General features: G+C 66.7%; 1 protein-coding gene across 3 annotated transcripts in view; it reads left to right on the forward strand.

Moving 5' to 3' along the window:
* The first annotated feature begins 937 nt into the window (after positions 1 to 937).
* Nfic (nuclear factor I C) overlaps positions 938 to 22,014 on the forward strand; it is a 32,832-nt gene continuing 11,755 nt past the window's right edge. For 2 of the 3 annotated variants that reach the window (XM_059251704.1, XM_059251706.1), the window contains exons 1-2: positions 5,908 to 6,014; positions 13,147 to 13,678. In XM_059251704.1, coding sequence (XP_059107687.1) covers positions 5,985 to 6,014; positions 13,147 to 13,678 — 562 coding nt within the window. In that variant the 5' untranslated portion in view covers positions 5,908 to 5,984. Of the gene's footprint in view, positions 985 to 5,907; positions 6,015 to 13,146; positions 13,679 to 22,014 lie in introns of those variants that run through there. The other variant, XM_059251705.1, reaches the window with a different exon arrangement.

Consider the following 22,014-nt stretch of genomic DNA (forward strand, 5'->3'; position numbering starts at 1 on the left):
CCATTTTTTAAATTTTTGGACACAGGTCCAAACATCTTGCCCCCGCGGGTCTTGAACTTGACATCCCCCTGCCTCCAGCCTCATCCCGGCCTGCCAGCCTGACCCCCAACCCCTCTTCTGTGTTCTGGCCTCTGTCGGAGATTGGGGTCAGGCTGGTAAAGGATCAAGGGGAGGGGAGGAGGGGCGGCCCGCACCCTCACAGTTTGACAAGTGCCCGCCCGTCCTCCCCACCGGACAGCACCGGCGCTGGCGGTGCCCACGGTGCGCTGCTGGCTCCTCCATGCTGCTCCGCCTCAGGGAGGTGAATCACCCTCTCTGAGCCCCAGGGAACGCAGGGCTGCAGCGGGGAGTAAAGGCCGGGACTAGGGGGACCTCCCGGGGGAGGAGCTGAGGGCGGTGGCCGCGCGTGGCCAGGCATCGAGCAGGTGCAGACTGGGCAGGGTCCGAGTCCCCCGGGGTGCCCAGGGCGCCCGCCCTGAACTGTTGTCCATCCGCTTCCAGGTGGGGCTTCTGGGGCCGAGCGCGTGGCCGGGGAGGATGGGGACGCGGGGGGGGGGGGGCGCCGCGGAGGGGTGGGGAGCACCAGTGGGGAGCACCGGGGCAGAGCGCGGCCTGCGGCACCTGTCCCCCCCGTCCCCCCCGCCCTCCGGACTCCCCTGTCAGCCGCGCCGCGCGCCGTGCGCGGCCCGGGGTCGCCCGCACGCGTGTCCGCGGCCGCGGGTGTGCACGAGCGCGCGCGCCCGCCCGCCCAGCCGCGGGAGGAGGACCGGCGGCCGGGGATGCGGGCGCTGACGGCGGAGCCGCGGCAGCCTCGGTCTGCAGCCGAGGACCGGCCGGAGCCCCGGCTGGCGGGGCAGCGGCGGCGGGGGGCGGGCCGGGGGAGGGTCGGCGGGCGGGGCGGGCGGCTCCCCACGCGCCTCCTCCCCACGCGCCTCCCCACGCGCCTCCCCGCCGGCGGCCGTCGCCTCGCCGCACAGCGCCATGGTACGTCTCCGCCCCCGTTCCCGCTCCGCGCGGGGGGACCTTCCCGGGGCGCTGCGCGTGGGGTCGGGGGGGGGGGGCGCTGCGGTTTCTGGGAAGCGGGAGGGGGAGGCGCGGTCCGCGGCTTCCTCCCGCCCGCCGCCCGCCCGCCCGCCCTCGGGGGCGGAGCCGCGCCTGGGCGCCCCCGGCATCGCCGGCGCCGAGGGTCCCGGGACGGGGGGCTGTGCGAGCCGGACGCCCGTGCTCCGCTCGCCGGCCCCGGCCCCCCCTCCCCGTCCCCACCCGCGTCCGGGACTCGCGGCGGCGGCGACGGCGGCGGCGGCGCGCGCAGCTTAGCGGAAAATGGCCGCGGCCCCGGTCGCCCCGCCCACCGCCGCCGTCCGCAGCCCCGGCGGGCGCTGCACCCGGGAGGGGGAGGCTGCAGCCGCGGGCGGGCGGGGAGGGCGCGGGGTGCGCGTGCGCGGCGGAGGCTCCGCACCGGGCGCCCGGGCCGCCGCAGCCGCGTCCTTGGCGGCTCGGGAGGGGAATCCCCGCGCGATTTTAGCGTTTCGTATCATTTTCTAAATATAGACCCGCCGGGCCCAGCCGGCCGCCGCCGCCCTGACCTCACACCCCGCCGTGGGGACTTTGGAAAAGGGGAGCCCTGCAGGGGGGTGCGGGGGACAGGGGTCCCCGGCCACAGCGCCCCCCGCAGCCAGGCCTGCACCGGTGCCCGGTCCAGCCACTGCACCAGCCCTGAGGGATACCCTGCTTCCCCTCCTGCAGCCGCACGCCGCGGGGTCCCCTCCCACAGCCTCAGTTTCCCATCTGCAACACGGGAAAGGCCCTTCTGGGGACCCCCCAGCCCTGTCACCAGCCTGTCTGTATGGGAGCCTGGCACAGGCCTGGTTGGGGTGACCCCTGTGCCCCTCCGTAGTGACACCTTGGAGGGTGGAGTGGGGTCAAAGTGAAGCACTCTGGGAACTTTATTCTCAAAAAGTTTGTTTAGGGGGAGCTGGGGGCGTGGTCAGGGTGGAGCCCCGCCTAGAATCCCCCAGTGAGGGGCTGGGGGCGTGGCCAGTGGCCTAGCCTGCAGAAGGCCCTGGGTTTGGCCCTGGAAGAGCAGGTATGTTACAGAAATATCCGCGGGGAGGTCACAGCCACCCTGCCCGTTGTCCCTGGAGGGTCCCCACTCAACCTCTCTCCTCTGCTCCAGAGCGCAGGCGCAGTCTTGTGCGAGGCACATAGTCAGCCCTTTATAAAGGACGCGCACAGGCGCCCATGTGTGTTCTTTTAAAGCTGTCTGTCTTCCCAGCACGCTCAAGTGTAGGCGGCAAACCCGGAGTTCAAGGCCAGCCTGGGCTTCCTGGACCCTGGCTGAGAAAACCAACACAAAAAGAAAGTGAAACTCCCCTTTGTGGGTTGAGTTCTGCAGCTGTGGGTCTCCAGCAGGGCCGACTGTGCCCTGGGGACATTGGGACTTGTCACTGCGGCTGGAGTGGTTGGAGATCAGGGAGTCTGAGACATCTTGTCCCTAACTCCCACAGTGCTGGGTTAGTGGCAGCAATTTCCGAGTGCAGCCCTGCCTGGGTGACCCTGAGACAGCCCCAGAGCGCAGCCCACCCTCCCCAGCTACTTGAGGTTGTCCCCTCTTGGACATGGTGCTCTTTCACAGTTGTTGGTGTTAAGGCTCTTACTGGTGGTCCACCTCCCCTCCCTCTGTGCTGCTGTGTTAGGAACAACAACAAAAAATATTTTTTCTGAGATAGCATCTGGATCCCAGGCTGGCCTAGATCCCACAGAGATCCGCCCGCCTCTGCCACTTGAGTGCTGGGATTAAACGTGTGCGCCACCACCACCTGGCTTAATTTTTATATTCAGGTTTTTTGTTTTTGTTATTTGTTTTGGTTTTTTGAGGCAGGGTTTCTCTGTGTAGCTTTGAGCCTGTCCTGGATCTCGCTCTGTAGACCAGGCTGGCCTCGAACTCAGAGAGATCCTCCTGCCTCTGCCCCCCCCCCCCCCGAGTGCTGGGATTAAAGGTGTGCGCCACCACCACCCAGCAGTTTTTATTTCTATTTATGTGTCTTTGTGCCCCACATGCAGCAGAGGCCAGAGGGGCCATTGGGTCTCCTAGAGCTGGAATGGCAGGTGATTGTGAGCCGCCACGTGGGTGCTGGGAACTGAACCTGACGCTCTACAGAGCAGACCGTGCTCTAGCCACTGAGCATCTCTGCAGCCACTTCAGTATTTATTTGTTTGTTTGTTTATTTTTTGGTTTTTCGAGACAGGGTTTCTCTGTGTAGCCCTGGCTGTCCTGGATCTCGCTCTGTAGACCAGGCTGGCCTCGAACTCACAGAGATCACTTTTTATTTTTTCACAAATGAGTCATATGCTACTGGGGTACAAGTCTAGTGTCCACCCGAGCCGCCCACTGTGCCCTTGGCATACGGTCACCTCGTTGCAGGTGTCTGCCTGCGTCTTCACAGCCCAGAGCGTTAGACTCCCATGGGGAAACTGAGGTGCAGTGTGACTAAGCTGTCTGTGGGCTGGGGCAGAGTCACACCCCCACACTACACATGTATTGAACCTACTGTGTGCAGCCCCTTGTATGGGGAGGTGCTCAAGATGGGCTCACGTAGCCCAGGCTGGCCTTGGATTTCTGATGCTCCTGCCTCTGCGTCGTGGCTGGGATGACAGGTGTGGGCTGTGGGACACCAGGAGTCTCGGGGTTTTGTGTGTGTGTTTATCGTATGTCTTTTTTTTTTGTAACAAGGGAGTTTGTGTACAGTGTTGAAAATCTACAACTTCTTGTTAAATTGACATTTGTACTTCACCTTTTTAAACAAACATTTGTTATTATTTTATACAGATACAGATATGTAAATACAACATCGAGTTCAGCACACACACACTTTTTAAAATCTTCAGTAGTTTCTTACTCCTTAAAGTATATAATGTGCTGGGCGGTGGTGGCGCACGCCTTTAGTCCCAGCACTTGGGAGGCAGAGGCAGGCGGATCTCTGTGAGTTCGAGGCCAGCCTGGGCTACAGAGTGAGTTCCAGGAAAGGCGCAAAGCTACACAGAGAAACCCTGTCTCGGAAAAAAAAAAAAAAAAGTATATAATGTGGACTTTTGCATTTTTGTACTGCAGTATCTCTTGGTCTGATTCCTTGCAGTGTGGCTCTGTGCATTTGTGCACCTTACTTCTGTGTACAGTGTTGTTAACCCTGTTTTGAGCTGTGATCCCATGCATCCCAGGCTGGGCTGGAACTTACGTAGCTAAGGATGACTTTGAACTTCTGACCCTCCTGCGTACAAGGGCTACCATCCAGGTTTATGCAGTGCTGGGGATTGAACACTCGCGTCCCAGGGTGGGTTGGCCAGTGTTTGTGGGCGCTGCTAACGTGTTCGCTATCGTTGGCGTCACCGTCACCTCCCGTGGTGTGGCTGTGACCAGGTGACCTGCTCTGTCCCTGGCATTCCTGGGTGCTGCCACCCCAGCCATCGGCTTCCTTCTCTGGGCCTCAGTTTGCCTGGTGTGACAGTGACAAGGGTTCAGAGCATCTTCTTGGGGTCCTCCTGCCCGCACCCCATCCCCGCTGAGCCTGCATCCCTCGCCCTTGGGCCCCGGGAGAGAGGTGACTGAAAACGGCCCAGTCTTGTAAGAACGCTATGGACACTGGCCGGGGCCGTGCTTGGCCAAATGTCTCCTTCAGAAAGGTGGCCACAGGTGCAAGGCCCCTCACACCTGTCATCCCAGGAGGCTGAGGCAGGAGGGTCAGGAGTTCAAGGTCATCTTCAGCTACAAAACGAGTTCAAGGCTAGCTGGGGCTACACGAGACTCTGTCTCAAAAGTAGTAATAATGAAGAAGAAGAAAAAAAAGAAATGTGATGTTGGAGTGAGACTTCCCTGTGCCTCAGTTTCCCCGTATATGAGATGGGTAGCCTAGACACCAAGCTGAGCTTGGGGCCTAACTGCTGGGAACCCAGGTGGCCTGGGTCATCCCGCTTGCCCTTCAGCAAGCAGTAGTGTCACAGTCTAGCCTGGGGTCCTGCAGGGCACCTTCCCTGAGGACCCCCCCCAACTGTGTCCAGGCCACTTGCTGGCCATTTAAGAGAAGACTCCCACCCTGCTCCCCCCCTCCCGGCTGGAACTGACCGAGCTTGGGGGCACTAGTGTGGTGTCGGGGCAGCCAAGGGCACAGGTGGCATTTGGGAGGCAGATGGGTGTGGGAGGCAGATGGGGTACAGGGGCCAGATGGGGTGCAGGGGCCAGCTGCAGGTGGGGTGTAGAGGGTGGATGGGGTACGAGGGGAGCCGGGGGTATGGGTGGGATGTGGGAGGCAGAAGGGGTGTGGAGGGCAGCCCGGGGCACAGATGGGGTGTGGGGGGCAGATAGGGTGTGGGGTGCTGTGTGGCGCAGGTGGAGCGGGGGTGTGGACAGGGTAGGGGGTGTAGCAGGGGGCACAGGAGGGGTTGGGGGGGCAGCTGGAGCACAGGTGGGTTGTGGGGGGCATCCAGGGCGTAGGTGGGGTGTGGGGGGCAGCTGGGGTGCAGAGGGCAGCTGGGGCACAGGTGGGGTGTGGGGGGCGTCCGGGGCACAGGTGGGGTGTGGGGGGCAGCTGGGGCACAGGTGGGGTGTGGGGGGCGTCCGGGGCACAGGTGGGGTGTGGGGGGCAGCTGGGGTGCAGGGTGCTGCGGGTCACAGGTGGGGTGTAGGGGCAGCTGGGATTCAGCCCCATCTGCCCTGGACCGGATTGCTGCGTCCCTGGAACCTGAGCGCAGATGGACAGATTTCGGGGGAGGGGAGTCGGGGGTCCGCGGGCCACAGTTTGTTTGTTTGTTTGCTGTCGCCGATTTCTTTGAAAGTTGGATGCGGGCGGCGGGGAGGGAGCGGGGGCGGGCGGGAGGCGGCGCGGGGCGGGGAGGACGGCGGAGGGAGGAGCAGGAGGAGCCGCTGCAAAAATGACTCAGTAAGTTCGGCGGCCGCTCGGCCTCTGCGCCTCCGGTGCCAGCGCCCCGGGATGTATTCCTCCCCGCTCTGCCTGACCCAGGTACGCACCCCGCGCCCGCCTGGCCCCGGCCCGCACCCCGACTCCACCTGGAACCGCAATTTTGCAGATTGGAACCTCCCCTCCGCAGCGGGGGTGGGAAATAAAAAAGGCGCGCGCGTCCTCCTTACCCACCCCCTTCCAGGCCAGGGTGTTCCTGGCATGGACCTGAGGTGCGGGCAGCTCTTGAGATAGGGGATCCCTCCCGGTTTAGCTTGGCTGCGCACTTGGAACCCCGTGTTCTGGACCCCCACTTTGATTTGAATTGGCTAACTGTTCATGGGACTCTCCCATCCCTTCCCTCCTGGCTGGATGCGTGGGGGGAGCTGGTGTCCTCCCCCCAGCCCTCACCCTTTGCCCCCGGGGAGCCTGGGGTCCTCTCCAGATGGAGAAACTGAGTGGGTGTCGGCAGGAAGCCCCCCACCCACCCGTGGGACAGATCTTGGGGTTCCCTGCGGCACCGCAGGTCTCCCTGGCTGTGGGGGAACGGGACCCCCCGGCTGTTGTTCACGGGTCCCCAGTTTCCCAGGTGCCCCCCCAACCGGCCGTGCCCCCCTCCATTTCAGGCCCACGTGTGCGCGGGGGGGGAGGGGCACACGAAGTTGGCGCGCGGGGGGGGAGGGGCGGCCTTGCCCGTGTCCGTCGCGGGTTCCCCCCCTTCCCTGGCTCAGCTCCCCCCCAGCTCCGCATTGATTCTTGAATTATTGAGCCGAGCAGGGCGCTGCCAGGCGGCTGGCGGGAGGAGCAGAGGCCGGGGTTGGAGGAGGAGGAGGAGGAGGAGGAGGAGGAGGAGGAGGCGGCGGCGGCGGCGGCGCGGAGGCAGGGGACTGGCCGGCACTGCGGGCTGCAGTGGCCAGGCCAGCACCTGCCCTGCTGCGCCCCCCTGACTGGGTTCCAGCATCTGAGGGGATGTGGGGAGGGGGCACAGCCATCCTGCCAGGGGACCCCCCAACTGTCTTTGTTCCCTCTGGGATCCCGGGCCTTTCCTTTCCAACTCCACAGCCCTCTTCTGATTTTTTGCTATGTGACTCTGGCCTCAGTTTCCCCCGGAGAGGGAGCGAGACATAGTGGTCTCCAAACTGCTAAGTGTGATGCTGGAGGATTGCGATTGTCCGACGTCCTGAGGAGTGTGTTAGGGGCTCGGTAGTTTCCGCCCCGGGAGGCCCCGGAAGGCCCAGGTGGACGGTCTCAGGGACAGGCTCCTAGGGGTCCCCAATTCCTGCCAGGCCCCTCCACCTTGGCAAGCAGAGTTCTCCGATCCCCAAGGGAGGCCCGCGCACTGAGGGAACCCCAGCCTGCCCTACCCAGGGTTCCCTGGTGACCTTGGATAAATGCCTGCCCCTCTGCAGGTCCCAGTTTCTATTTCCAGCCAGATTTGGGGAGGGGGCACCCCACAACCCAGAGCAGGCATCGCGGGGTTGCCTGCGGGACCACCAGTTGGGATGGGGTTGCCGTGTGGCCCCAGGCACTCTGAAGTCTCTGTTGACTGCTGGGCTTGGTGGCTGAGAGGTCTGAGGCAGACGTGGCCAGCTGGAAAGCGGCCTGGGCACGTGGAATTCCCCGGCCCGGCCTTCTGGAGTCCAGCCTGCCTCCAGGTTGCTGCTGGGGGTGGGGGTGGGGGCACCCCCAGTGCTCCTCCGGCCCAGGGAACTTGCTGTGTGGCCTTGGCCTCAGTTTCCCCCCGATAGGAGGGTGAGGGTCGGGCAGGGGAGTGGGGAGCCCAGGGCAGCAGGCGAGAGAGAAAGGGGCAGAGCCAGAGCAAGATGGGGGGATCCCAAGCTGCCTTGAGTTCGGGGTCCCCCGCGCCCCTACATCCTCCACGCACCACTCGCCGGCCCTGAGGGGTCCTGGGACCCCCAGGGTCCCCTGAGCCCCGTGTGGTCTCTCCCGCGGTCCCCAGGCGCAGGCCGGGTAGGAATCTCAGCTGTGGGCGCTCAGGAGGACCCCAGGAGCAATGCTGCAGACCCCCAACCTCCCTGTCTGCTGGCCTGACCCCCAGACACGGTGTCTGTCTCCCTGTCTGTCTCCCTGTCTGTCTCTGTGCCTCTCTTCACCCGGCCCTCTGAATCGGCTGATTTTACTGCCAGGGTTCAGTCTGAAATAACTCCTTTGCTGATCCGACCGGATCCTACCGGGATCCTGGCCCGGGGCGGGGTTGGCCCGATGTCAGTTCTGGTGCCAGGGCCACCAGGTGCCCGGGAGGATTCTGGGAGCCCCGTGGGTCCCCTGTCCCGTCCGTCACTCTGGGCGGTGACTCAGGCCCCTTTTCACTTTTACTCTTCGGAGGAAGCAGCCGTTACTTCCATGAATCCCGGGCTGAGGCGGCCGCCCCCTCCCCCTCCCTTCCTCCCTCCCTCCTTCCCGCCCTCCCGCCCCACGTTAGTTATTCCGGGTTTGGGGCCAAATCCCTGCTGGCTGAGGTTGAGGATTCCCTGGGCCTGGGCTGAGGCCACCTCCCTCCTCCATTCATTCCTCCTCGTGGCCTCGCCGCTCTCTGCTGCCCTCCTAGCAGTGGGTAAACTGAGGCAGCAGAGGGTACCTGACATTTAGGGTTTCATTCCAGAGGGGCTTTGGGGGGGGATCAGAGAGGGTGAGAGCTGGCCCAGGGCAGCCCAGCATGGGCTCGGGCCCCAGTGTGTCCCCCCAGAGGGCTCACAGCGACAGCCCCGTCCCCTGTCCCCGTCCCTCCGCCCCCACCTCGCCGCGGAGAAGGTGCCTCTGCCTGGGCCGAGGCCTGTAAATCAGGGCGCTGGATTCTGGCGAGTCAGCGTTCTGGCCTCTCCCGCCGCAGCCGCTGCTCCCTCTCCGGCTCTTCCTGCCGCCCTGCACCAGACACAGGAGCCTCCCGCTCCTTCCTGTCCCCTCCCGCAGAATCCCGCGCAGCCCCCTCCCCAGGGCGCAGGGACCCACCGGCCCACTGCCTCACCCCTCCCCGTCCAGGGACATGCGGCCGTGGGGGCCCCTCACGCCAGCCCAGAATCCCAGTGACCCACCCCTCAGCCTGGGGGGTGGGCATTTCTTGTGTGCTGTATATAGGGTGTGGCACACAGTAGGAGCTCAATAAATGCTCTCAGGCACAGGTGGAGGCACACAGTAGGTATTCTGCACATGGTCAGTGCTTGGTAAATGGCTGTTGGTGAGTCACCTCACACAGAGCAGGGTCACGGACGGGTCCTGCGCCCCGCGGACCGCCATACCCACGGTCCAGAGCTGGGTATACAGAAGGCATGGTCCGGAGCTGGGTATACAGAAGGCACGGTCCAGAGCTTGTTATACAGAAGGCACGGTCCAGAGCTGGGTATGCAGTAGGCACGGTCCGGAGCTGGGTATACAGAAGGCACGGTCCGGAGCTGGGTATACAGTAGGCACGGTCCGGAGCTGGGTATACAGAAGGCACGGTCCGGAGCTGGGTATACAGTAGGCACGGTTCGGAGCTGGGTATACAGTAGGCACAGCCCAGAGCTGGGTATACAGTAGGCACGGTCCAGAGCTGGGTATACAGAAGGCACGGTCCGGAGCTGGGTATACAGTAGGCACGGTTCAGAGCTGGGTATACAGAAGGCACAGTCCAGAGCTGGGTATACAGTAGGCACGGTCCAGAGCTGAGTATACAGAAGGCATGGTCCAGAGCTTGTTATACAGAAGGCACGGTCCAGAGCTGGGTATACAGAAGGCACAGCCCAGAGCTGGGTATACAGAAGGCACGGTCCGGAGCTGGGTATACAGAAGGCACGGTCCGGAGCTGGGTATACAGAAGGCACGGTCCGGAGCTGGGTATACAGTAGGCACGGTCCGGAGCTGGGTATACAGAAGGCACGGTCCGGAGCTGGGTATACAGTAGGCACGGTCCGGAGCTGGGTATACAGAAGGCACGGTCCAGAGCTGTGTATACAGAAGGCACGGTCCGGAGCTGGGTATACAGAAGGCATGGTCCGGAGCTGGGTATACAGTAGGCACGGTCTGGAGCTGGGTATACAGTAGACATGGTCCAGAGCTGGGTATACAGTAGGCACCTGGTACACGCTGCTGCTCCGGCCTGCGGCCTGGCCAGTAGACGTCTCCCAGCTTCTCTTCTCCCCTCGCTCAAGCGAGGCGACTTGAGGGGTGATGGACAGCGTGACCCCAGCATCGGGGGCACGTGGGGGTCAGAGGTCTCCCATGGGCGTCTCCTCATTTGAGTCGGCCTTGTCCCCGCTCCCCAGGGAACACCTGTCCCCGAGCCCGGCCTTGGATCGCTCCTGGCCCTCGTCACAGTGGCCACAACCACACACCTACACACACACACACACACACACCCCTACACACACACACACACACACACACACCCCACACACACATACACACACACCACACACACACACACACACCCCACACACACCCCACACAACCCTACACACACCTCACACACACACACACACACACACCCCACACACACATACACACACACCACACACACACACACACACCCCACACACACCCCACACAACCCTACACACACCTCACACACACACACACACACACCCCTACACACACACACACACACACACCACACACACACACACACACCCCATACACACACACCACACAACCCTACACACACCTCACACAACCCTACACAGGCCCCCCCCACACACACCCCTACAAACCCTCCACCCCCTCCCACACACCCCCCTCACACACACCCCCACCCACCCATACACCCTCCCACCCCCACACACACTCACCCCCCACACACACACCCCACACACCACCACACCCCCACCCCAATCTTAAGTCTGACCCGCCCCTGGCGGCTGCCGGGCTGTATGGTAAGTTAGGGTGCATGCGTGGGGTGAGTTGGAAGAAGACAGGTCCTGTAAGATCCACCAGGCATGGTGGCACACGCCTGTGACTTTGGTACTCAGGAGTCTGAGGCAGGGGGATTATGAGTTTGTGACCCTGTCTCAAAAAAAAAAAAAGCATATTCATGACCTCAGACTGAGGAGAGAGGAGGGGGCGGGGAGTTGGGGAGTATGGGGGACGGGGAGGGTACCCCTCCCTGTCTGTCCCCCACTCCCTCCCCCTGCCCGCAGGACCTTTGCACTGGCCAAGGCCGCCCTGCACCAGCCGGGCGGAAAGTAAATGCGGTGAATGAGCCCCCTCCCTGACTGAGTTAGGTGAGAGCTGGCCACGGGCTCCCGGCTCTGCGCGGGGGCCGCTTTACTACCCCAGGCTAGTGATCAGGGTTCTGGAGAGGTCCGAGAGGCACTGTGCCCCTCACCAGCCATGTGGGAAAGGGATTGGAGTTGGAGCTTTGAAGGATGCCTGGGAGTTTGGGGGTAGACACGGCCGGTCCTCAGAACTGCGCCCACATTCGGAGGGCAGGAGCCACGAGGAGCATGAGGAGCGGCCCAGTGTAGGTGCCCAGTCGTGGGGAAGGCCGGGTTTCCAGCCCCCCACATCTGTGGGGTCTCTGATGTCCTCCCGTGGTTGGGGAAGAGGATGGCCACATGGTCCAGGCTTGAGAGATGGAGGGGGCGCTGAGGACAGGGCATCTGGGGATGTATAGGAGTTCAGGAGGGTTCTCAGCCCCACACCAGCCTTGGCTCTCTCCTTTGACCGGCCCTTGTGCCAGTGTCCTGGCTGTGGCTGGTCCTGTGGGCCAGAGAGGACAGGGAACGTGGCCAGCAGGTCTGTGACCCGGTCACTTGCTGTTTACCTTCCTACCTTGTTGGCCAGCCGGGGCCACGGGGGACTGTGATGTGGACGCCCACCACGGCCTCCCTGAGGGGGTGGGACCTAGAGTGGCAGATGGGATCTGCAGACAGAGTACTTCGGGTGGGTTTAGAGACAGGGCCCCGGGTTGCAGCCACCCCCCACATGGTTCCTGCACCCACAGACCCGTCCCGGGGCCGGGGACCCCCCACCCGGCTGCCCAGCCCCACTGAGGCTGTGTGACCTGGTTCCTGCCTGTCTCTGGGCTCACGTGTCAGTTAGGCTCCTGACCCAGGAAGAGCGCCCCGCTCCTGCTCCCTGGGGCTAGCCCGATCTCCCATCTCCTCCCCAGCTCAGCAGCCATGGTGGGGGAAGGGCAGCCCCCCCCCCGCAGGTCCAGGCCACAGCTGTTCCAGTGACTCACACCTCAGAGGACATTGGCCTGGGGGACGGGGTGGCCCGGCCTGGCCTCCTCTGGCTTCACCAGCTATTTTCAGAGGTTTGGTAATAGGTGGCATGTGGTGTCCTGGCTCTGGGGTGTGGGGCGGGTGCGGGGGTGGGGCTGCTCGGTGAGCTGGGGGGTCCGGAGAAGACCCCCGACTCAGAGCCCTCGTCTGAAGAAACAGGCCTGCGACCTGCGGCCTGCCTGCCTCCTTGAGGCTCCGTGGGGACCCTGGGCAGATCTTGGCGAGGTCTGAGCCTCAGTTTCCCCATCATGCCACGGGCAGTGGAGCTCTGGGAGTGCTCCCTGTCTCCCCAGCAGCCACCCTCCGCGTGGGGGGTGCGCGGCTCCAGTCCCAGATGTTGTCCCCCCAACAGGGAGAAAGAGACAGGATTTTATTTTCCCCTCAAACCCCTGACACTCTGAGGCTGAGGATCCGGCCCTGACATTCTCGGGACTCAGTTTCCCCTGGTAGACACTGGGAGCTCCAGGACCACCTGACCCATCCAGGGAAGGACACCCCGTGCTGCTCCCATGGTGCCAGGGGAAGTCCGAGGGTGCCCACCCGGGTTGTCTCCATGGCGGAGACGCAGGCCTGCGGCTCCTGCATGGTTTGAGCGCTGGGATTTGCTTGGTCCCGCGCTACGCGGCCGGGGACCCCTGTAGCTGGCGTTTGGGGACCTCAGGGGACGGCTGCCTTGTGCCAGTGAAGCCTAATTGTAAGTCAGCTGCGCTGCCGCTTTCCCTGAGCCCAGGGCAACGTGGCATCACGGCGCTGGCCTCAGCTCGGGACGGCCCCCTTCCCAGAACCCTGGGCCCCATCGGGGTCGCGAGTGTCCCCCGTATCCCCAGCTCGCTCTGCCCTCCCCTGGGAACCCTGCTGGCCTGTCTAGGGCTTCATCTGGACCCTCCCTCAACATCTGTGGTGGGACAGCCTAGGCCTCAGTTTCCCTGCCTGGGCATCGGGCCCCGGGCCTCAGTTTCCCTGCCTCTCCACAGGATGAGTTCCACCCGTTCATCGAGGCGCTGCTGCCGCACGTGCGCGCCTTCGCCTACACCTGGTTCAACCTGCAGGCGCGGAAGCGCAAATACTTCAAGAAGCACGAGAAGCGCATGTCCAAGGACGAGGAGCGCGCGGTGAAGGACGAGCTGCTGGGCGAGAAGGCCGAGGTGAAGCAGAAGTGGGCGTCGCGGCTGCTGGCCAAGCTGCGCAAGGACATCCGGCCCGAGTGCCGCGAAGACTTCGTGCTGGCCGTGACCGGCAAGAAGGCGCCGGGCTGCGTGCTGTCCAACCCGGACCAGAAGGGCAAGATGCGGCGCATCGACTGCCTGCGCCAGGCCGACAAGGTGTGGCGCCTGGACCTGGTCATGGTCATCCTGTTCAAGGGCATCCCGCTGGAGAGCACGGACGGCGAGCGGCTGGTGAAGGCGGCCGCGTGCGCGCACCCCGTGCTGTGCGTGCAGCCGCACCACATCGGCGTGGCCGTCAAGGAGCTGGACCTGTACCTGGCATACTTCGTGCGTGAGCATGGTGAGTGTGGGGCACGCGTGGGTCTCGGGTGGGTGGGAGCCTTGCCGGGGCGTGGCCGTGATGGGGCGTGGCTGGTCACAAAGGGGGAATGGCTAGGGCGGCCTGTGGCCAGGGAGCGTGGCCAGGCGCGTCACGATGGGGGCGTGGCTGTGGGCAGGGGTGGCCACATGGTCAGGGTCGTGGTCAGAAACAGCTCCTTCGTTGTCAGGGGCAAGGGTCGCAGTCAAGAGCGGGGGCCATGGTGTGGTCGGGGCCGCAGTTCGGGGCTGAGCCACGGTGTGGCCAGGATCCGTGGCAGGCAGGGTCGTGTTTAGGGACGTGGTCCGAGCTAGCCCATGGTCATGGACTGGGGCGGGCCCGCGGGGCTGCGTGGCCGGGGCGCGGTCGCTGTGGGGGCAGATCTGGGTTATCGAGGGTCAGCACCAGTACCTGCCCCACCTCGGAGCTCAGCCCAGGGAGCGGAGCCCGCCCCAGCCTGCGAGGGGCGGCCGTCAGAGGGCTAGCCTCCACCTGACCGGGCCGGGGCCACCCCCTGCCCCAGGAGTGTGGGGCTGTGACCCTGGTGTCCACGAACCTGGAGAGGGGGCGGGGCGGGGGCGGGGTCAGGCTGTGGGCGGGGCCCTCGCGCAGGTCGACTCCCAATAGGAGCTGGAGGGACCCAGGCCGGGGGATGGGGCCTTGCTTGTGGGCGGGGACAGCCATGACCCTGCCCACTGGGTTGCCACTGAGTGGGCAGTGCCTTTTGGGTGGGCGGGGCCAACCGTGACTCCGCCCACTTCTGGCTGTGGGGGAGGACCCACGTAGGAGTCCCGGGGAGGCGACCGTGGGGTGTGGTCAGAGGCAGGGGGATGGCTGTGAGGTGAGCAGAGGCCCGTGCTCTGCCTTGAGTCAGCTGTGGCGGCCACCCGCGTCGTCTGCCATCAGGGTCCCAGAGCCACAGTGTGGGGTGGGGGTCCCGGGCACCCATGTGGCTTGCCCTGCGATAACCCATCTGCATGGCCGACAGGACAGCCTGGGGCCGGGTGGCCCACTCCAGTCTGGTGGATCCACCTAGTCTCCGCGCCTCAGTTTCCCCCACAGCAGTTGGTGGGCACCAGTGTCACACAGAGCGGAGCCGGGCAGGCCTCTCCCAGCCCTGACCTTGAGTCTGGCCCGAGGTGACCTCAGCCTCTGCCTGGGTCACGCCGCCACCTGCCCCGGGCCCCCAGCTGCGTGGGACAGTGGTCAGAGTCTGTGGCTGTGTGACGCTGTGGCAGTGTGGCAGAGTGGCTGTGACAATGTGACTGTGTGGCTGTGGGGCTGTGTGACTGGCAGTGTGGCTGTGGCAGTGTGGCTGTGGCAGTGTGGCTGTGTGGCTGTGTGACTGGCAGTGTGGCTGTGTGACTGGCAGTGTGGCTGTGTGACTGTGTGGCTGTGGCTGTGGGGCTGTGTGGCTGTGGCTGTGTGGCTGTGTGACTGGCAGTGTGGCTGTGTGGCTGTGTGGCTGTGGCTGTGTGGCTGTGTGGCTGTGGCTGTGTGGCTGTGTGACTGGCAGTGTGGCTGTGGTGTGGCAGTGACTTGTGGCGATGTGGCAGTGAGGCCAGGCGGGCTGCAGCCTGGGGGTCCCCGGCTCTCCCCCCTCCTTGGAGCTGAGCTGATAAAATGTTCAGAGGCCTTCTGCTGTGTCAGCAACCCCCCTCCCCCTCCCCCGCCCCCCCCCCCTGCTGCCCTGCCCGGCGGCGGGGAGCCTTCCCGCGGGTCACCCCGGCGGCCACCTGTGTCCTGGAGGCCGGGGAGGGCTGGGGCCGCCAGCTGGCCGTGTGACCCAGGCAGGCCCGCCGTCCTCCGGGAAGGAGGAAGCTCCCGGCCGCACCGGGGGAGTCGCCAGGACTCCCTCAAAACAGAAAAACAAACCCGCGGGCCGGGGGCCGCCGTCGCTGTCACAGACCTGTGCCCTTCGCGGCCCGCTTCCCAGAATGCTCTTCCCCAGCGCCTTTCACAGCCCCGGCCCCGGCCTCACCTCCCCCTGGGCCTGGCCCAGCCCGGGTCCCCCTCCGGCCGCACGGGTCCCCAGGGCGCAGGCCCCGGTCACCTGGGACAGTAAACATCGGGGGGCGGCTTGCGTTGACCTCTGGGCGCACGGTGTTGGGTCAGACATAAGGCCTGGGAAAGGTGAGGGCGCAACCAGTTAAAATCCCCAGAGTTCAGGGCTAGCCTCTGCTACGTGGTCAGTTCAAGGCCTCTCAAAGGAAGAAGTGGGGGGCTGGGGAACGTCTGGGGGTGCCAGGCTGGGGTGGAGGTCAGGGAGCGCCCAGACCCCGGGGTGGCAGGAGCCCGGGAGATGGAGGGGCCTGCGGGATGGGGGCGCAGGGGCGCAGGGGCGGTGGAGGCCGCGGGAGGGGGCGGTCGGGCGCCCGCCCGGGCCTGGCCTGCTTTCGGGAAGCAGTCTGGGAACGCAGGGCCGAGGAGAGCGGCTGCCAGCCCGCGCCCTCCCCCCTGGCAGCCCAAGAAACCCGAAGCGCGGGCGGGCGCCGGGCCAGGGGGGGAGGGGTGCCAGGCCCGCCCGGCCGGCAGCTGCCAGCGCAGATGGTGCCCATGTGCTGCGGGCCGGACGCTCTTCCCGCCAACCGCGCGGGACCCGCGGGAGTGTGGGAGCCTCGGGTGCCAGTGGGGGCGCCATGCTGCCCCCGGGGAGCTGGGGCCAGGGAGGGCGTACCCCCAGGGGGACTGCAGGCGGGGCTCCGTCCTGACCACGCCCCCAGGGGAACTGCAGGCGGGGCTCCGTCCTGACCACGCCCCCAGGGGGGACTGCAGGCGGGGCTCCGCCCTGACCACGCCCCCAGGGGGACTGCAGGCGGGGCTCCACCTGACCACGCCCCCAGCCCCTCACTGGGGGATTCTAGGCGGGGCTCCACCCTGACCACGCCCCCAGCCCCTCACTGGGGATTCTGGGCGGGGCCCACTCTGACCACGCCCCCAGCCCCTCACTGGGGATTCTGGGCGGGGCGGGGCTCCACCCTGACCACGCCCCCGGCCCCCCGCTGGTCCACTCTTTCCCATCCTAGGGGAGGGTCCCTGAACCACAGATGGTGTCGCTCATGTCGCTGGGTGAGGGCCAGAGTGCGACCCCCGAGTCCCTAAGGAACATTGAACCCCCCCCCCCATCAACCAGCAAACGCCCCGCCTGCGCCCTGGCCCAGGGCAGAGACGGAGAGTCCTGGAGGTCAGGGCCAGCCTGGGCTACAGCGCGAACCTGTCTCAAAACCCCAGACCCACTGTGTAGCCCAGGCTGGACCCCTCCTTCCGGGTCCTCGAACCTCCATGTCCCCAGGAGGAAGGGGACAGCAGGCCCAGGGCTGCTCATCCCCAGGCCTCAGTTTCCCGTCGGTGACCCGGTGAGCGGCAGGGGCAGATGGGCAGCCAAGGCCTGACATCCAGGACAGATGGGGGACTGCCCGGGCCTGGGGGGTGACGCGGGCCTGGGGGGTGACGCGGGCCTGGGGGGGGTGACGCGGGCCTGCGGGGGTGACCCGGGGGTGAAACGAGGGTGACGCGGGCCTCCGGGGTGACGCGGGGGTGACGCGGGCCTGCGGGGTGACGCGGGGGGTGACGCGGGCCTCCGGGGTGACACGAGGGTGACACGAGGGTGACGCGGGGGGTGACGCGGGCCTGGGGGGGTGACGCGGGCCTGCGGGGTGACCCGGGCCTGCGGGGTGACGCGGGGGTGACCCGGGCCTGCGGGGTGACACGGGGGTGACGCGGGCCTGCGGGGTGACCCGGGCCTGCGGGGTGACGCGGGCCTGCGGGGTGACCCGGGCCTGGGGGTGACGCGGGGGTGACGCGGGGGTGACGCGGGGGTACGTGCTGTGCAGCCCCGGGAACCCGGCATCCGTCTCTGGTCGCTACCCTGGCCCCGCGCATGCTCCCCGCAGCCCCCCACCGGTTGGCCCCGAGCCCGGACGGCGGGGCAGCTCGGACCCCCCCCCAGCTTGGCACTGGAGAGCGGGTCGGCAGGACTTCCCACCCGGCCCACCCCGGAAGGCCTCAGCCGCCCCTCACCCTCCTGGGCTGAGGCTGGAGCCGCCACAGGCCGGATTCGAACCCCGGGTTCCCACGGACTTCCCGGAAGCGCCTCGCCCCGCGGGCCCGATTTCCGGGGGGGGGGGGGAGGAAGCGGGTCCAGCTGTGTCCAGGAGGAAGTTTGGGGTTGGGGGTCAGCAGTGGGGGTGCAGAGGCGGGTGGGGGGCTCGGTGACTGACAGCCCGTCCTCCGCCGGGGCCCGCCCCCATTGCCCCTCCCCCTCGCACTCCTCCCCCTCCCCCTCCCGTGCTCCCCCCTCCCCTCCCGCCCCCCTCCCCGCCCTGAATGGCCCCTTGTTCCCGGCCACACCCTCCCCGGGGTCACTCCGGGACAGGCCCCAGCCGCAGACCGCCTTAAAGGGCCGGTGTCAGGACACTGAGCCCCACACTTGGGGGGGCGGGGGGGGACCGGACACGCCCGGGTTCAGCGCAGTAGGACACCTGCTGTTTCCGGCTTCACTTCCCGGGCCTCAGTTTCCCGGAAGGAAGCAGCCCCGTCCTCACCGAGGGCGGGATGAGCAGGGGGCCCGGAAGGTCACCAGACGTGACCCGGGGGCGCCGGGCCCGGGAGGGAGGGGGTGGGGTGGGGGACGGGAGCCCCGGGTGTGCGCACGCACCCCGTCCCCCACCCCGCCCCCCTCCCCGGCCGCCGCCGGCCCAGACCGGCCCCCGCCGGATGCAGCCGCCCGTCCCTCCTTATGTAACCGGGTTACGCAAGGACAGCGCCGGTTACATAAGGCGGCGCCGGGGGCGGGGCTTTAAAGGGGCCGCGTCCGTCCGTCCCGCGCCCGCCCTCGGCTCCCAGCCTCAGTTTCCCCAGCTGGAGGCCTGCAGGGCCTGGCCAGGCTGCCGATGGAGGGCGGGGCGCTCAGGCCCTGTCCGTCCACGGAAGGGGGCGGGGTTAGCTGCAGGGACGCCCCGGACCCCGGTTCAAATCCCGGCCAGGCCGCGGCAGCAGCGTTTGTCAGGCGCCTGCTGTATGCCCAGGCCCGGGCAGGCCCCTGTGGATGGGGAGGAGGGTGGGGGCTCCGGGGGGCGCTGAGGGCGGAGGGGAGGAGCCCACTGGGTGCTCGCCAGTGCCTCCTATGGCTGCTGCGGAGGGTGGCTGGGTTGGGACCCTGCGTGAGCCCCAGCGGACTCTGCCCTGCCTCAGTTTCCCCATCTGTACATTAGGAGAGTGTATGCGCGCGTTACAGGGGCCAGAATACAGTCGGTGCCAACTGGGTGCTTACCCAACCGGGAAACCAGAGGGAAAGGATTCAAACTCGAACCCAGGGCGCACCAGGCTGGATTGAGTGAGTCGATCTCGGCGCCTCTGACAGCTGGGGAAACTGAGGCCTAAAACGAGAGAGGGCCTCAGCAAAGGAGCCACTCAGAGTTCCCCGGGCGTGGACCCCTTCCATGCCCACACCCTAGACCTTGGCCTGAACTGTCGAACCCAGGCCACGCGAGCCCCACATTCTGTGCATCTGCATTGACCTGGGCTGAAGCGCTGCCCCCCACTCCCCCAAGAGCCCTACCCCCTGCCCGTCAGGGCGGAGCCCCGCCCAGAATCCCCAGTGAGGGGCGTGGTCAGGGCAGAGCCCCGCCCAGAATCCCCAGAGGGGCTGGGGGCGTGGTCAGGGCGGAGCCCCGCCTAGAATCCCCAGTGAGGGGCTGGGGGCGTGGTCAGGGTGGAGCCCCGCTTAGAATCCCCAGTGAGGGGCTGGGGGCGTGGTCAAGGTGGAGCCCCGCCTAGAATCCCCCAGTGAGGGGCTGGGGGCGTGGTCAGGGTGGAGCCCCGCTTAGAATCCCCAGTGAGGGGCTGGGGGCGTGGCCAGGGCAGAGCCCCGCCCAGAATCCCCGGTTAGGGGCTGGGGGCGTGGCCTAGCGAACTCCTAGCCGTCCATCCAGTCCCCAACTGCTCTAGTGTCTCTGGCTGACACTGGAGACCAGGGTAGGCGGGGCTTGTCCGTCCCCGCCCCTCCCCTGCTGTCACTCCAGCCGACTGCCCCGCCTTCCCCAGGCTCCCCCATCTGCGGCGGGCTGAGGAAGGTCTGGCGGACTCGGCCGGGAGGGGCCGTCCCGAGTGTCCCTAGTTCAGAGACGCAGGGCTGGCCTGGGGCGGCACAGCGCGGGGTCCGCGCCCCCCGGCTGCTGACCTGGGACGGGCGGAGGGCGGGGCCGGGGCGCCGCCGCCGCCGCTGGGGTAAACAGGTTATTTCGGTCCTCCCGCCGGTGACACGTGTGACTGTGGAGGACCCGGTGGTGTTGACCTCAGCCGGGAGCCAGGGTGACAGCCGGTGTGGGCGTGTGGGGTGCGGGTCGGCCACGCCTCCTGGCCCCGTCCCCACCCGACCCCACCCCGCCTGGCCCCGCCCCACCCATCCTGACCCCCGCCCCACCGGCCCCGCCCCCACCTAACTCCCCACCCACCTGGCCCCGCCCCCATCCCACCCGGCCCCGCCCCTATCTGGCCCCGCCCCACCGGGCCCCGCCCCACCTGACCCTCCTGGCCCCGCCCCCACCCATCCTGACCTCGCCCCCACCGGGCCCCGCCCCCACCCGCGCCGACACCTTAACCCACGCTGCAGGGGACCCCCTCACCCCACCTGGGCAGGGCTGGCTCAGACCGGCCTCCGCCGGATGGCCCTCCCCACCACAAAATGGCCGCCCAGGCCACAGAAGCTTCTGGAAGCAGAGGAAATGGCCGCCCGGTGGGTGATGTCACCACCACGTGCCTCCCGGGCACATGCCCGGTTCCCGGCTCTGCACCAGGGCAGCGGCCCAGGGTGGGAGGACTTGGCGGGAGCACATCTGGCACGGGCCCAGGCCGGCCGCAGCTGGAGGGCCGGAGGTTCAAGTCCGGCCCCCGGACAGAGACGAGCTCTTCCTGGTGTCCCCGGCCCGGGGCAGTCCTCGCAGGTTGGAACAGAACCGGATGTGTGGGAGGACAGGGGGTTTCCAGGCTTCCCGAGCCCGCCCATGGCATGCTGGGAAAGGGAGGACCCGGGAGAGGACGCCAGGCCGGGGCAGGATGGAGCTCGTGCCGCACCCGAGCGAACCGGCCCGGAAGTGAGCGTTTACGTCGCTGTGACACACTGTTGTGGGCTCTGAGCAGCGCGGGCCTGCAGCCTGTTCGCGGCTGCATTGTACTCCGGCAGTGCGCGTCCCTGGCTGGAGCAGCCGTGAGCAGGGACCTCTGCAGGAGAGAGGTGCACGGTCACGTGACCACCCCTCACCTGCCTGGCCTGAGCTGCGGCGCCCATGTCCCGGAGGCCAGCCCTGCAGGCCAGGTCGCCTGTGTCCTTCCCACCCCGCTTCTGCGGTGACGCAGTCGCCCTGTAGGAGAGGACATCACTGCAGCCCCGCCCACTCTGCAAACTGGGAGGCCTGGGGGGGGCGACCGGGAAGATGGGGGGCAGCAGCTAATGCAGCAAAGCAGCCTGCAGGCCTCACGTCACTTACTGTAGCCCCGCCTCCCAGGGAGGGGCTGGGGGCGTGGTCAGATGGAGCCCCACCCAGAGTCCCCAGTGAGGGGTTGGGGGCGTGGTCAAGGTGGAGTCCCGCCTAGAATCCCCAGGGAGGGGCTGGGGGCGTGGCCAGGGTGGAGCCCCACCTAGAATCCCCCCTTGAGGGGCTGGGGGCGTGGTCACGGCAGAGCCCCGCCCAGAATCCCCAGGGAGGGGCTGGGGGCGTGGTCATGGTGGAGCCCCGCCTTGAATCCCCAGGGAGGGGCTGGGGGCGTGGCCAGGGTGGAGCCCCACCTAGAATCCCCCCCCGTGAGGGGCTGGGGGCGTGGTCAGGGCAGAGCCCCGCCCAGAATCCCCAGGGAGGGGCTGGGGGCGTGGTCATGGTGGAGCCCCGCCTTGAATCCCCAGGGAGGGGCTGGGGGCGTGGCCAGGGTGGAGCCCCGCCTTGAATCCCCAGGGAGGGGCTGGGGGCGTGGCCAGGGTGGAGCCCCACCTAGAATTCCCCCCGTGAGGGGCTGGGGGCGTGGTCAGGGCAGAGCCCCGCCCAGAATCCCCAGGGAGGGGCTGGGGCGTGGTCAGATGGAGCCCCGCCTCCCAAGGAGGGTCTGGGGGCGTGGTCAGGGTGGAGGCCCGCCCAGAATCCCCTGTGAGGGGCTGGGGCGTGGTCAGGTGGAGCCCCGCCTCCCAGGGAGGGTCTGGGGGCGTGGTCAGGTGGAGCCCTTTCCTAGCAGGCATGCCCCTGTGGCTGTCTCCCAAAGTGTGAAGGGATGCTGCAGGTGGAGGCGCCATCCCAGGGATGACCGTGGGACTGGGTCAGCTCCTCGGC

Source organism: Peromyscus eremicus, unplaced genomic scaffold (genome assembly GCF_949786415.1).
Source record: "Peromyscus eremicus unplaced genomic scaffold, PerEre_H2_v1 PerEre#2#chr22_unloc_1, whole genome shotgun sequence".
NCBI lineage: Eukaryota > Metazoa > Chordata > Mammalia > Rodentia > Cricetidae > Peromyscus > Peromyscus eremicus.